Raw genomic sequence first — 13790 nt, forward strand, 5'->3', positions numbered from 1 at the left:
GCTTTTTAATTTTTGTCTCCCCTACAGAGCCTCCTCGGCCAATAGCACCCCCACAGCTGCTGGGCGTTGGGCCCACCTACTTGCTCATTCAGCTGAATGCCAACTCAATCATTGGGGATGGACCCATTATCCTGAAGGAAGTGGAGTACCGAATGACATCTGGGACCTGGACGGAAACCCATGCCGTCAACGCGCCGACTTACAAGCTCTGGCACTTGGACCCCGACACCGAATATGAGATTCGGGTCCTGCTCACCAGACCGGGCGAAGGTGGGACTGGACAGCCAGGACCACCACTCATCACCAGGACCAAGTGTGCCGGTGAGTGTTGCTTCGGAAAAATGAACAAATGAAAGTATTTATTTAATGATTTAATTGCTTGTGGCTCCATTAACTTGTAGCAGAACTTTAAGGTTCCCTTGGCACCCACAGGATCCCCAGTTTCTGGGACAATAAGGATTTGCTGTGTCGCCTTCTTTGCCTGGTCACTGGCTAGGTTGCTGTTTGCTAACGCTGGGAGTGTAGGTTAGGAGACAGGATGTCAGAAAACTAAGAAAACATTTTACTTCTCATGCAAGGAAGGAGACCCCATCATTTCTGGAAAGGACAAACCGCTTGTTTTTCCACCTTCGTATTTTCACTTATATTTTAAGTAAACTTGCACATAAAGGAACTTGCATGGGAAAAAAAATATCTGTGTAAGAAATAGAATTTTACAAAAAATGTAGCGTACTTCTGCATAATTTCTTTTTCCAAGCAGGTATGCATAACCTTCCAGAATCTCCAAGAACTAAAATACAACTACTAAAATCTCTTAACTCCTAAAATACAATTACAAATACTAATAGAGATTTTTCTCCATTTTTGACTACCACGACCAAAATCATGTGCTGCTGAATCCTGCAGTCTGCTTCTGGTTTTCTAGAGTGCCCCTGCGTGGCCAGCACCAAGAAGATTAAGCACTGCCAACTTGTGTTATATGCTGTTCCTTCTAAAGCTACTTAAAGTTATTTTAATCTCAGCTTTCATAAGAAGAAAGATAATACCTACGTCTCATAGTTGCAGAGGAGAAAAATTATAGATTTGAGCATCAGACTGGGAGGCAAATAAGCGGAAATTAAATTGTGGGTTTTTTTCCTCTAATCTCAGGAATTTTTGCACTATATTAGATTTAGCAAAGAGTGCTGATAACCATCTATTCAAAACTGCATTAAAATAAGAAAGAAGAATTGCCGTTGCAGATTTCCCTGTGCCATGTATGTATGTGCATATATAAAACAGAAATGTAAATGAAATATTTTTTTCACAAGGTGGTGACAGACCTCAGTGGGACAGCTGTTCGAGTTCTCATCTAAGCACAGATGACCACTCAATCTATTTACTTCGGAAAGAGGGTCAGGGTCTGGATCAGAAGCCAGAACTTCAAGCGGGCTGGGTCAATGAGGATGAATCCCAGAAAATTAGACAGCCTGTTTTGAAACTGGGCGTAGTACTGTCGGAAGCCGAGGCACACAGCTGGAGCAAGACTAAACTGAAGGCATATTTTTTGGATTTGCGATCTTATTTATAATTTAGTCTGTCTTTCCTGTGAAGTAAAAAGATCTGTGTGTCCATCTTGGTTAAGATGACAGTCATTGAGATCTAACTTATTGAGGTTAAAGCATTGATTTATTGTACTGAATTGGTTTAGACATAGTTCTAAAAAAGTCGGAATTTGAAGACAGCTTCTGTTTTAAAGAGGCTGAGCTGAGACTAACAAATCCCAAACGTTCAGGGTTTTTTTCACAGCGCTTGAAAAAATATAATTTCATTTACCCGGTTTGTGACAGATGAAAGCTCTTTAATGCGAAAGGAAAAGAAAGGAAGTCATGATTTATGTGATGTATTTTTAGAAGCCATTTAGGGTAAACAACATTATTGTGGGTGTGATTTTATTTTTAATTTGCTTTTAATTTAACACTCACATATCGGGCATCAAGATTTAGTCTGGCTAGAGACAAATTTTCAGCTTAATTTAATCCACTATGAAATGAACCAGATCAAGAAAATACTTGAAAAGAAAAATCTGAACTTCAGTAACAATATTATTTTAATAATAATAATAATAATAAATAATAATAATAATAATAAAGTTTCAGCCTATGTACCTTGCAGTAAGACTGGTCGTCTTATTCCACGAAAGCAAAGGTGAATAAATGTTACTATTAACCAGTTTCAATTAGAAAAAGGTGAGTCAGCAAGGGTTTGCGGAGACTGAAGGATTATGCCTAGCATCAGGGATGAGTTGGGGACGGCACCGGGTTGAGTGGCAGGTCGCCCTGCTGCCTCCTCACCTGGCTGGGAAATGAAGACAGACCTTCCTTTTCCACACTGGTCTCCCAAGGTTTCTGTAAGATAACCACGAGCCCAAATCAATAAGGATATTTCTTAAAAAATATTTTGCTCATAAAAGGGAAACTATAAACATAAAAATTAGTCTCTTCCGAAGAGAAGATTTATAAGAAAAGGTAAAGCTAATAATGGAATAGCTCACGCTGCAGTCTCGGCTGCTGCTGGTATTGTACAAGTGACTGGCAGATGATTTACTGTGCTATATTAGATGACATCTCTGCAGCAGTACCTTCTTTCTGGAGATTCTTCAATTATTCCTAATTCTTGTTTCTGACAAGATCACTTATTTTTCAGACAGATACTCTCTTTTCTGTCGATGTTCTTTGTCAATTTTGTCTTTCCATAAGTTTTGTATGTATTAGTTCAAATTCTGAAGCAAATTATAATTGATTATCTGCTCGATGTCAGATGAAGTGGCAGGAAATAAATGAATTTTCAGCATAAATTTTGACTGCTCTCTGTACGGATTAAAAAGCACACATTAGCAAACGTTGATCCGATGAGTTGTTTAATGTTTACGTTCCAAGTAGCAGCGATAGCGAACTCAATGACACATCAATAAGAATAGGTTAGTATTCAGCTTTCTCTTTATTTGATATCTAAGCAAATATTAGCATTGTTTTCGAATTAGATTGAAAATGATTTTTCGCATAATTCATTCAGTATTTATAATTTCATGACATTTCTTAGTAACATATTACTGATCAGTTGGCCTGTGCTTTGCTGGAGATGTATTCTCCTTGTGAACAATTTGAGCGATGGTTGTGCTTATCTTGGTATGAGACACGCGCTTTTATTATTAGACATTTAGTTCATTTTCTGTCTCCTTCACAGCAAAACCAGTATCTGGTGACTCGTTTAGTAAAGGTTTCCGCTAACGTTAAACAAAATTGTTTTCTAATGAAGAGATCATTCTTCCACTAGTTAAAAGTCCTCCACTGGCCCGTGTGTCTGCCTGGCATTTCCCAGGGAATCTGCCCTGCGCTGAAGCTGAGTGCCGCCGTTTTGCTAGAAAACTTGCATGCTGTTTTGTCAGTCTGCAATTAAAGGCAGCACCGAGCTCTCAAATGGGGGAAACCACTGAGTGTTTTTAAATGTCTGAAGTAAGACTAAAACATGGGAAGCAAAACGTTTTCTGACATTATCCTCCTTAAGAGCCCGGCGTGGGCTTCGTACTTCCATTTCTAAGCCCAGCTGAAGTCGGTGCCGAGCACGGCGTTGTGTTCCCGGCTGCGGCACAAGTAATTTCAAGCTGCTGATGCTGAAGGCTCCTTCCTCCCCATCAGTCCTCGTGGGGCACCTGGACTTTATTTCAGTATGACTGCTCCTCTTGCCTGGTGTCGTTGCTCAAATTATTCACTTCTCAAGCATTTTAAAACCAAAATGAAAGGCAGAGGGTAGTATTTTAATCAGAGTGATCCTTAAGGCTGTTTTCTGTGGCTTTGGGGTGCGTTGTCCTCCCGAGCATATCCTTGGAGTTGTGATTACCTTTCCTTTGGGGGGGAGGGGGGAAGGACGCATGTAGAAAATATGTGGCAATCTAAAATTGTCCACTTAGCCTGCTTTATCAACTGTAAGTTAGACGTTATTCTCTCACATCGGCTTCTGAGTAACAGCTCGCAGCTCAGTTTTATGATTAACTGATATTTTAGTGGCAAAGGAGGTCAATAGTTCAGCCTGTCCAGAGCTTAATATATGTACACAGTGGAATTGCTCGCACCTACTTTACTGAAGTTCAGTGCAAGGGTGTGATTGTCAGTAAAACATGAAGAATTGTAGAGTGCTTGGAGAAAGCATCCTGTGTGTGTTCATTTTTTTCCAAATGACTTGATTTTAGTAAACTGTTGCCTGTATTATTTGGTTTTGATAATGAGTAAGGGGGGAGGGAAGCTTTATAGCTTTATCAGAGCTGGGAATGGATCAATATTATATTGATATTGATGACGATGATTATTATTATTTTATTTCATTGTTCAAAGTTGTTATCCATCACAGAGACCTAGCTATCGGTAACAGTCAGCCTCAAGGCACGATAGGAAAGATGCTGGTTCAGTGGTGCAGCGCTGGCATATGATGGCCTGCAGTTGAAGGCTCGGGAGCTGAGCTGCTTTCTGCCCGCCTTTTTCAAGCACAGAATGTTTGTTTACAATTTGCACATTTATTAATTTTGGAAACAATATACACAGAATACAGGATACTACTGAATTCACCTCTACCCAAAAAAAAAAGGCAAAACATGGGGAAACATTGAAAAACTAAAGCTATCTTAAGGTTTGTGTTCGTTTCCTTGGGATTTTTAACCGAGGGACCCCGGCGATGTTGTCGTTGGGAAAGTGACCTTGCATGGCCATCTGGAGAGCTAAAATGTTGTTCTGGTTACATAAAAATTGAAACTGATTTTTAAAATGAGTGGAATGAAAGGGACAGTGCAGTGTAGACTCTGCTTGTGCCGACGTGGGATGCGTACAGTGCTACTTTGGTGCCGGGTGTTTGTCTTTTACGCGTGCAGAGTGGAGGTGGAGGGTTCAAGGTGGGGAGCTGGATTTATCGGCTTTGCTGTGTGCTGTGCTTTAGAATTTAGGACGTTGCGAGGCAATGGGCTTGTAAAATTGGGTCCAGCCAACATCACAGGAGGGCTCTGGAAAATACGGCACTGAATGGATAAGCTGTGCTCTTTATTTGTGTCTCTTGCAGAAGTGCATCTTAAATTATTATTTAAACCTTTGAAATCTAGTAAAAGTACAGATAAATGTGTAGTTTTCAATCACTTAATTTTTTTTAAAAGTGGACAGAGAGAAAATATCTATCCTTACAGCAAAACAGTTATCTTAATGTTTCAAACAGAATCTTTGTCTTTTTTCCCTCAGTCAATATCATTAGAGACTTACGGTATAGCTTCAAGAGGAGCTTAAATACATTTTGAGCACTTAAATTGCATGTTTTTATTAGTCATGTTTTTGTTGTTTACAAGTTGAACACTTTTTTAGAATAAACTAGGATGAACAACTTGAAACTAAATGAATGTGATACTTTTAAAATTATTGTACATTTGTCACTGCAGAAGCGCCCACATTACACCAATATTTATAAGTTGCTGTTGTTTTTACAAATGTGTTTGGCACTCGTGACTGTTTCTGGGCTTTTGGCCAGGTAGTAATTGGAAACGTTTAAGATCTCACTATCGGATACCAAATGCACCGGTCTCTTGTTCCATATAGGTTTACAAGTTGGCTATGATATGAAGAAAAAAAGGTATTTAAACAATGGAGAAAGTCTGGACTGAGGAACTTAATCATATTCCCTTTAGGACTGAATAGGAGAATTGTTATTAAGAGGACATCCTGTAGAAGAGCTATCTGATTTGGACCATTGGCTGGCACATGCAACCATACTCTGCTTATTGTGAGGCTTGCCGCTGTTCAGATACCACATATAGAATCCTAATGATGCTTATATCCATAAGAAAGGACTGTAGCGCAGCTGAGATACCTAGCAGGAGACCAGGCAGACTGCCTAGCCAAGTTCTTGTCAGATTGTGTAAATTTAAGCATGGTATCTTCTTTTTCAAAGGAGCGCAATGCTGATGACTCAGTTGAATTGGCAGTAAACTGCAAGTTCAGACACTGACCTCCCTAAATTAATTTTCAACTTTTTTTGTTTGCTATATTCAGCCTTGCTTAGTATAATTTTTTTGGTATTTGCAGCTGTGAGCTCCCTCTGCACCAACTGGAAACTTTCTTCCTATGATATTACGAGTGCCATGTTATACAATGAGACACAGGTTTCCTGAATTCTCCTGTGCTTCATTTTTGGAATAAGCTTTCTTCATGGCTATTTCTTTATTGTATAGCAGCATATTTGCAATCCAGAGGAACCTTGACAGGCTGGAGAGGTGGGCCCATGCCAACCTCATGAAGTTCAACAAGACCAAGTGCAAGGTCCTCCATCTGGGTCGGGGCAATCCCAAGCACCGATATAGGCTGGGCAGTGACTGGCTTGAGAGCAGCCCTGAAGAAAAGGACTTGGGGGTGCTGGCAGATGAGAGGCTCAACATGAGCCGTCAGTGTGCACTAGCGGCCCAGAAAGCCAATCGTATCCTGGGCTGCATCAGGAGAAGCATGGCCAGCAGGTCGAGGGAGGTGATTCTCCCCCTCTGCTCCACTCTCGTGAGATCCCACCTGGAGTACTGCGTCCAGTTCTGGAGCCCCTACTACAAGAGAGATATGGACGTGCTGGAATGTGTCCAGAGAAGGGCCACGAGGATGATCAGGGGGCTGGAGCACCTCTCCTATGAGGACAGACTGAGAGAGCTGGGGTTGTTCAGTCTGGAGAAAAGAAGGCTCTGAGGAGACCTTATAGTGGCCTACCAGTATCTTAAGGGGGCCTACAAGAAAGCTGGTGAGGGACTTTTCAGGATGTCGGGTAATGGTAGGACTAGAGGGAATGGATTAAAACTAGAGATGGGACGATTCAGATTGGACGTTAGGAAGAAGTTCTTCACCATGAGGGTGGTGAGACACTGGAACAGGTTGCCCAGAGAGGTGGCGGAAGCCCCATCCCTGGAATTTTATAAGGCCAGGCTGGAGGGGGCTCTGAGCAACCTGATGTAGTGGGGGATGTCCCTGCCCATGGCAGGGGGGTTGGAACTAGATGACCTTTAAGGTCCTTTCCAACCCTAACAATTCTATGATTCTATATTTGGCAGTAAACCACACTAATGCTCTTTGCTTGTGGTTAGGGTAGCAGACCTAGGTAAATGGCTTCCTCTAGTGGGGCCACCCACTTTTCAGAGCTTCTGTTGTGTGCAGTGACCTCTTCCTTCTTTCTGAAGTTTCTACCAGAGGGCAGGAAGGGATGAGTTACCTACAGCAAGGCATGGTTCTGGTTGCTGGTACCTAACATGCTGGCCAGTCAGGGCTTCAATGCAAAGTCCACTGATTTGAGGGAAGTCTTTCAGTTGAAGTTGGTGGCTCTCTTTCTGGCAAAGGACAGTAGGTCAGGATACCACTTCAGCTGTGTGACAGAGGCTGGGGGAGGAAAAGGGGCAGCTGCCAACCCCCCTGGAGTTCCCTTTTCTTGTAAGTGATTCCTTCATCTCCTCTCTCACCTCAGCTTGTTCGGCAGCTTTTCCCAGAGCAAAGCGTGCTGCAGCACTGAGACCATTGTGATTTATCCAAACCGCGTGTAACTAGTCAATAGATCACACTTCCGAGAGGAGCACTGTCTGTGGCAAGAAAATGTATTGCAGTACATTAATCCACGATGCCCATTACAGCTGTAAAAGAATGGACGTGGGCAATAATTCATATTGCAGCACTTGAAAATGCTATGGGTGCACCCGGGCCAGATAACTCAGAGCCTGATTATAGCTTCTCCAGAGTTTGGGGACTGATATTCACAGATTTTTTTGGTCTTTGTTTGCTTCTGAGGAGCATGACTGCAGATTGAGACTGCAAGATTGAGATAATCTTACCCTTTCAGAAGACTGGAGCTCTTCTGTGACTTCTAGTTTTAATTTCAACTGAAATAAATATTTTTTTAGTATGATTCATTAGTGTGCTTGATACTTTAATTTAGTTTGCTTTCATAATTAAGGTCTCTCAGCTATTTAGGACTGCAATATTACTTTTATAGTGTTTGAGAATTGGTAAGTACCTAAATAAAACAAACTTTTATAAGACTGGCTTTTATTGTACTTTAATTTATCACTCTATTAAAGATTAAGCAGGGAAAATTTTAATAAGGTTTTGAAAGTTGTGCTGGTCATTGCAGCACTTAACTGCACAGTTTGGGAAGCACACTCATTTTTCACTGTTATTTTGGCATTATCGGTGGAGTAGCGTGGAGCGGGTAGGGAGGGCTGTGAGTAGCAGGAGTGGTGATGTGGAAGGGTGGAAGAGGAAAGGAGTGCCAGCAGCGTGTGCTGAGGGGAAGGGATGTTGATGAGATTTCCCAGATGCATTCATTATTCTTTCTTTCTCCCCCATATGTCTTTCTCCTCCAAAGCCGTTACAGAGAGATACCATGTCATTCATGCTAGTGTGAGATCTGGATAAAGTTCAGATTAGCATCCTCCCAATGTTTGGACAGGCGTCCCAAAAGCCCTGGTTCTTATCGACATTGATTCTTTGGGCTTTATTCTGCTAGATGAATCTTTGTTTTTCATTTAATTCGTGTTTGCTTTTTTTTTTATTTTAAAAGTGGGCAGTGAATTTCATTTTCTTCATTTTGTGTCTCAGTAAATCCTCCTGCTGGTGCTGAGAGGGGGAATGGACCAGGTGATGCTTTTGTGTGGTATGATAATGCAACAGCTTCCATTCTAATGATAGGCTGAGGAGCGTGTTAAGCAGCAGCTGATGTCAAGTTACACCTCAGGTGATCAGTAGTCCAGAGTCCTAAAATGGCTTGTCAAGACTGCTAATGTTACCTGGTTTCGCTTGCTGGTTTGTTTTTTTTCTTTTTTTAAAATAAAAATCTGGAGCAGTCCTTGAAAGTTCCAGATTACTTGAAAACGAACGTTAAAAATACTGACATGAAGGATCAAGATCACGCAATTAATTAAAAGCTTGTCATCTTGACTTTAATTCTAAACAGAATTATGGAACAGCCAATACAAGGGTTGATTAATGAAGAATTAAATAATATAATTAGAGACAGTCAACAGGTTTATGGAATACTGATCTTGTCAGAATAACTTGATTTTTTAAAATTAGATTACAGATTTGGTTAATAAAGGCGATATTGTTCTTCTCTATTGCATTTAATTTGATATAAAACATTTTGATTAAAAAACCAGAATAAAATCAACTCAAATGGAGAACTGCTTGATATATCTAAAACCCTTTTTATGGATTAATTGAATAAACATTTCTATTTGGGTCCTATCAGGAGCAGTTCCATGTAATTTATAAAGAAAATGTAACTGATAAAGATGGCAAATTGCAAAAGATTATGAAAGTGGTAAAAAAAAAACACTGCAAAAAATTTACAGTGGTTTGAGTGGAGTGCTGCTAATCTATGTTTCAGGTAGGCCAGCTGCAGTATAATAAAACCAAAGTAATCCATAGGTACGGTGTGGGAAAAGGAGAGGCTCAGGCACTGGGCATGGGCTGACACCCCGTGGGGATCACTGACCATTAGGGCTGTCACTTGGGCACTGTAATTAACAGAGCTCCTGTAGTCCTTGGCTGTATAAACCAGAGCAAGGCTTCTACCCTTTCCTTACTATTGGAGAATGTTTTAAAGTTTTTGGGTGTGCATATTTGAAATTGCTTGCCAAATTACTTTACTTCTGACCCAAGCTCTTTATCCCCATCTCCCCAACCCCTCCCCAGATCTATGTAGCATCCTGTTCTATAGAATTAAAGGTATGGTGTTGTACAAATGGTTACTGTCAGGAGGATCAGGAAACCAAAATGAAAGGATTCTGGCAGAAACTTAAAATCTGGAAACAAAATCTTGTTGTTAAGGAGGTGCGACGTGACCAGAATTAGTACTGTTTTTAGAGAAGCAGACATGATTTTGGGCAATGATTTCTCATGTGGTTGAAATTTATTTTCCTTGTTTCACATCTCTAACTCCACTGCATAAACAGCGTACCATTTCATTTGTATACTAGTTTTTTTCGTTTCGTATTACCTTTTAAAACTATTTCATTTTATGCAGTTTGTTTTCCAGGTCATTATTAATTGCTGAAAGCTATTTCATTACTCTAGGAAATGGCAACATGTTTAATTATCATTCAGATAATTAAACATTTCAGATCCTAACAGTACCATAAGCGCACATTTTGCAGTTTATTACCTTTATTTTATAGAATTATGCACACTGTGAAGGGCTGGTGAAAATGTGTTCAACAATGTACCTTATTTTGACTGCAAAACGAACTCTACCAATTAGGCTGAAATGTCAGAGCATGGGCACCCACTGGGAATACGATTTGCAGCATTCACAGTTTACAACGTGTAGCAGCTTAGATGATTACAAATGAGTAAACTAGTTCATATTTCCTTAAAGTAACGACCTTCAAAGGTAGCGCTGAGCTGCAATTCAAGAAACTGGTTTTCTGTTTGTGGCTGTTTTGTCACCTTTGACAGATCGGTTCACTTTGTGTCTCGTGCCATTTGGAAAACAGGGTTAATATACATGTTTCCCCGGCAATTTCTCTCATTTTCATTTACCTCATGTGATTTATTCAGAGCAAACACTTGCTTTACTTTTATTGTGCTGGTTGCAATGAGATCTTGGTTTTATCTGTCTGAATGCCTTCCACAGATAAATAAGTTTGTAATTAGAATTTAGTACAATGAAGATCATACGTTAGAGCATAAATTTTTATTCATTCAGTGACAAACTCTGTTACTGATGTAATTTTTATGGTCATGTGGAGGGATGTCCCTGGAAAATAAACAAGTACAACTGCTCTGCATTCAGCTCGTAGTGTGGCCAGCATTTCTCTGTGTCTGTCCATGCAGAGCTTACTCTTGGTGTTCACTGGATACAGTAAGGAGTGGGGAGTGTGGGAAGAATGCAGCAATCATACTGTATAGAAATCAGTGGAGATCAATTTTTTCCCGAACTTATATTTTTGTTGTTTTTTATTGGCTGCCTTATCACTTGTCTCTTATTCTCTGAATGGCCATAATTAAGGATCATGGTAGTTGAGCATGTTCCTTTTGTGTTTGTGTGTCTGTGTGCCCCTTCACCTCTGAGACTTCTTAGTCTGCCATTACAAAGTTTTCTTGTTCTGTTGCTCAGTTTTTTGGAACACAGCCCTACCTCCCCTCCAACCCCAGCTATTCCTTCCCTTCAGCCGTGAAACACAATTTAGAAGTCAGTAACAAAAATACAGATGCTTCTGTCTAAACAATGGATGAGGAAGCGAATAATATGTTGTAGAAATTATTCACATTGGGTAATGTGCTTGTAGCAGGTTCGCAGATCATATGGTGATGGATATAGTATAAGAACCTATACAGAAAAGAAAGAAGTAAAAAGTTTTGTAGATATTACTTATCTTGCCCAGCGGTAATTGGAAAAGGTGGTGAATGCATATTTGAAAGACAAATTAAGATGGTAGACATTTTTCATGGTTGCTTTACCGACAGGCATATTCAGAGCATATACTCCTAGTTTATACAATGAGAAAAAATAAATACAACAGTAATATTGTATAGAAATCAATAAACATATATAACCATGATCTTTATGTCTTACTGTGAATTATTTAGTCGTGGATTTACTAGTTGCCGTGTGCTTTATATAAAGTCAGTTCACAAACTTAGGTTTTTTTCCCTGTGTTAATTTGATCTGATTCCCACAGTGGGAACAAAAGTGCTGCCACTCTTCAATATTGCCTTCACAAATCAGCTTACTGTCTCCGTGCTTAAGAACATTTAAGAAGCTTAAGGTGGGAACTCTGAGTCTGCACAATGATTTCTGTGATGACTCCAGGTGATTTAAAGATCTCTTGGAAATGGATATGCTGTGGGTTCCAAGGGGTGAGGCTTCAGCTGGGCTGCTGCGCCCCAGGGGGAGCAGGTTCTGTGGGAGCCGTGCACTCCTTTCAGCGCACTCTGAAAGTCTGCCTTGTGGACAGACTTAAATTAGAAAATGTCAGATGTTTCAATTATACACCTCACTTTCCTAAAATTCATCTCTTAGAGGCTTTACATATTCTCTCAGTGGACACACGTGTGCCCATGTGTGTTTTTTCCAGCTGCTGAAGAGCAGCCGTCCTGCACCAGTAGCTCTGTGGAAGGCTCTCGGGTGTGATGGGCATCCTTCCTTCCGCCTGCCTTGACAGTTACTCACGATTGGAAACAAATATGCAGCAATTGTAATAAAGAACAACAACTACAAAAAAACTGTAGCCTTTAAATATGGTGTTTCAATCTTGGACGGCAAAAATCTGTTTGTAAATATCCCACAGCTACTCTCACCATCCTTCTGTGTTTCATCCCGTGCCTTACGCCGGCTGGCGTGGGTTTGTAGTGAGGGTTAAGTATCACATAGCACTGACAGCTCATGAAGAAATCCTTTTGTCTCCGGTGCTGAAGGTCTTTTGGTTTTTTGGAGCAGGGATTTGCTGAGTTGTTTTCTGCACAGAATAATGGTTGGTAAGAGAAAAGGAGATACTCAAAGCAGTGCACCTTCTGTAATAGAAGTTCCCCTCAGTGGATGTGACGGCATTTAAAAGAACATGGAAGTCATTGTATATGCTTTTTTTCTTATTTGAAATTTTAATAATTGAATCCATCTCTCTGAATTTAGCCGTGTCAGGAGTAGTCTTCTTTATAAGGAACAAGCACATAAAGGAGGACATGAGCCTGGGCTGCTGCAGAGTAAGATGCCTTGATGCTGGGGGGCTGAGAGTCCTTGCAGACGGGCAGCATTGGGAACCAGAGCTCTAACATAGTGGCCGGCCTGGAATGTTTTAATTTCTGCAAGTAAAGTGTAACTTTTCATCCTTGGTAAAGTGAGTGTCTAGCTGTTTAGCAAGGGACAAAGCATAATGTCATCATTTGAGAGATGTATTGTCAACTTGGACAGGTGATATTTAAGGAGCCTGAAGAGAGAAATGACCTGGCAGCGTAACAAGACATATCACAAGTGACTGTCTCAGAAAGAATGAGAACAAGACAGACAATTTCCATTACTCCTCAGTGTTAAGGTGCTAGCATTATCCCCTAAACAACCACATGCTCCAAGCAATAATCATGCACTGTCTTCTTCTGTACTAATATGAAAGTGGAATTCAATCTCTTTGACACATATTGCTTCAGCTTCTGACTTGTCAAGTTGTTTCTCTGCTGGAGCTCAGCTAATATACAGTGAATGGGCTTTGTATACTGACTGAAATGGGGAAATAGTTATCCAGTTTCCTTTGAAGCTGGCCGCAGAGGTGCCTAGAATATGCCAGAAGAGAGAGGCTTTGTTTTTGGTAGCCTGTAAGTTATTGGCGGTTAGGACAACTGTGAAACCCCAAGCCCTTCTTCAGACTGGCTCCTCTTTTGGAGTCCATTCTCCAGTCTGAGCTGAGTAGCCTGTTAGCTGTGTACTGGTTGCCATTTTTGCTTGGAGAGAAGCAATCGTTCTTTTTCCACCGTCTTCCCAGCAGTGTATGTGTGTGCTGGGTTTTATGACAGCATTTCGTGCTATTTTTTAACTTCTCAGTGGGTATCTATTTTTGCAAGAGCTGATAAAGAGGCTCTACATCTTCTGTATCAGTCACATCCTGCTTTTCAGTGACAATATTCACTGTCATTACGATATTCTGAATATTGGTGAAATACATTTTATAGTAAACTTGCTTTAATTCTGAAGTAATAGATACTACTATTGCAACTGCTAGATTTCTGTATAAGTAAGGAGAAATTAAATTATCATCTATAAAAATG

The 13790-nt window shown here is 40.5% G+C and overlaps 1 protein-coding gene across 4 annotated transcripts in view; it reads left to right on the forward strand.

The window, feature by feature from the left end:
* The window catches only part of PTPRK (protein tyrosine phosphatase receptor type K), a 421519-nt gene that overhangs the window by 243299 nt on the left and 164430 nt on the right, over positions 1-13790 (forward strand). For all 4 annotated transcript variants that reach the window (XM_054196429.1, XM_054196428.1, XM_054196431.1 and 1 more), the window contains exon 7: positions 28-321. In XM_054196429.1, the coding sequence (XP_054052404.1) occupies positions 28-321 (294 nt within the window). The remainder of the gene's footprint in view (positions 1-27; positions 322-13790) is intronic.

Source organism: Rissa tridactyla, chromosome 3 (assembly GCF_028500815.1).
Source record: "Rissa tridactyla isolate bRisTri1 chromosome 3, bRisTri1.patW.cur.20221130, whole genome shotgun sequence".
Classification (NCBI taxonomy): Eukaryota; Metazoa; Chordata; class Aves; order Charadriiformes; family Laridae; genus Rissa; species Rissa tridactyla.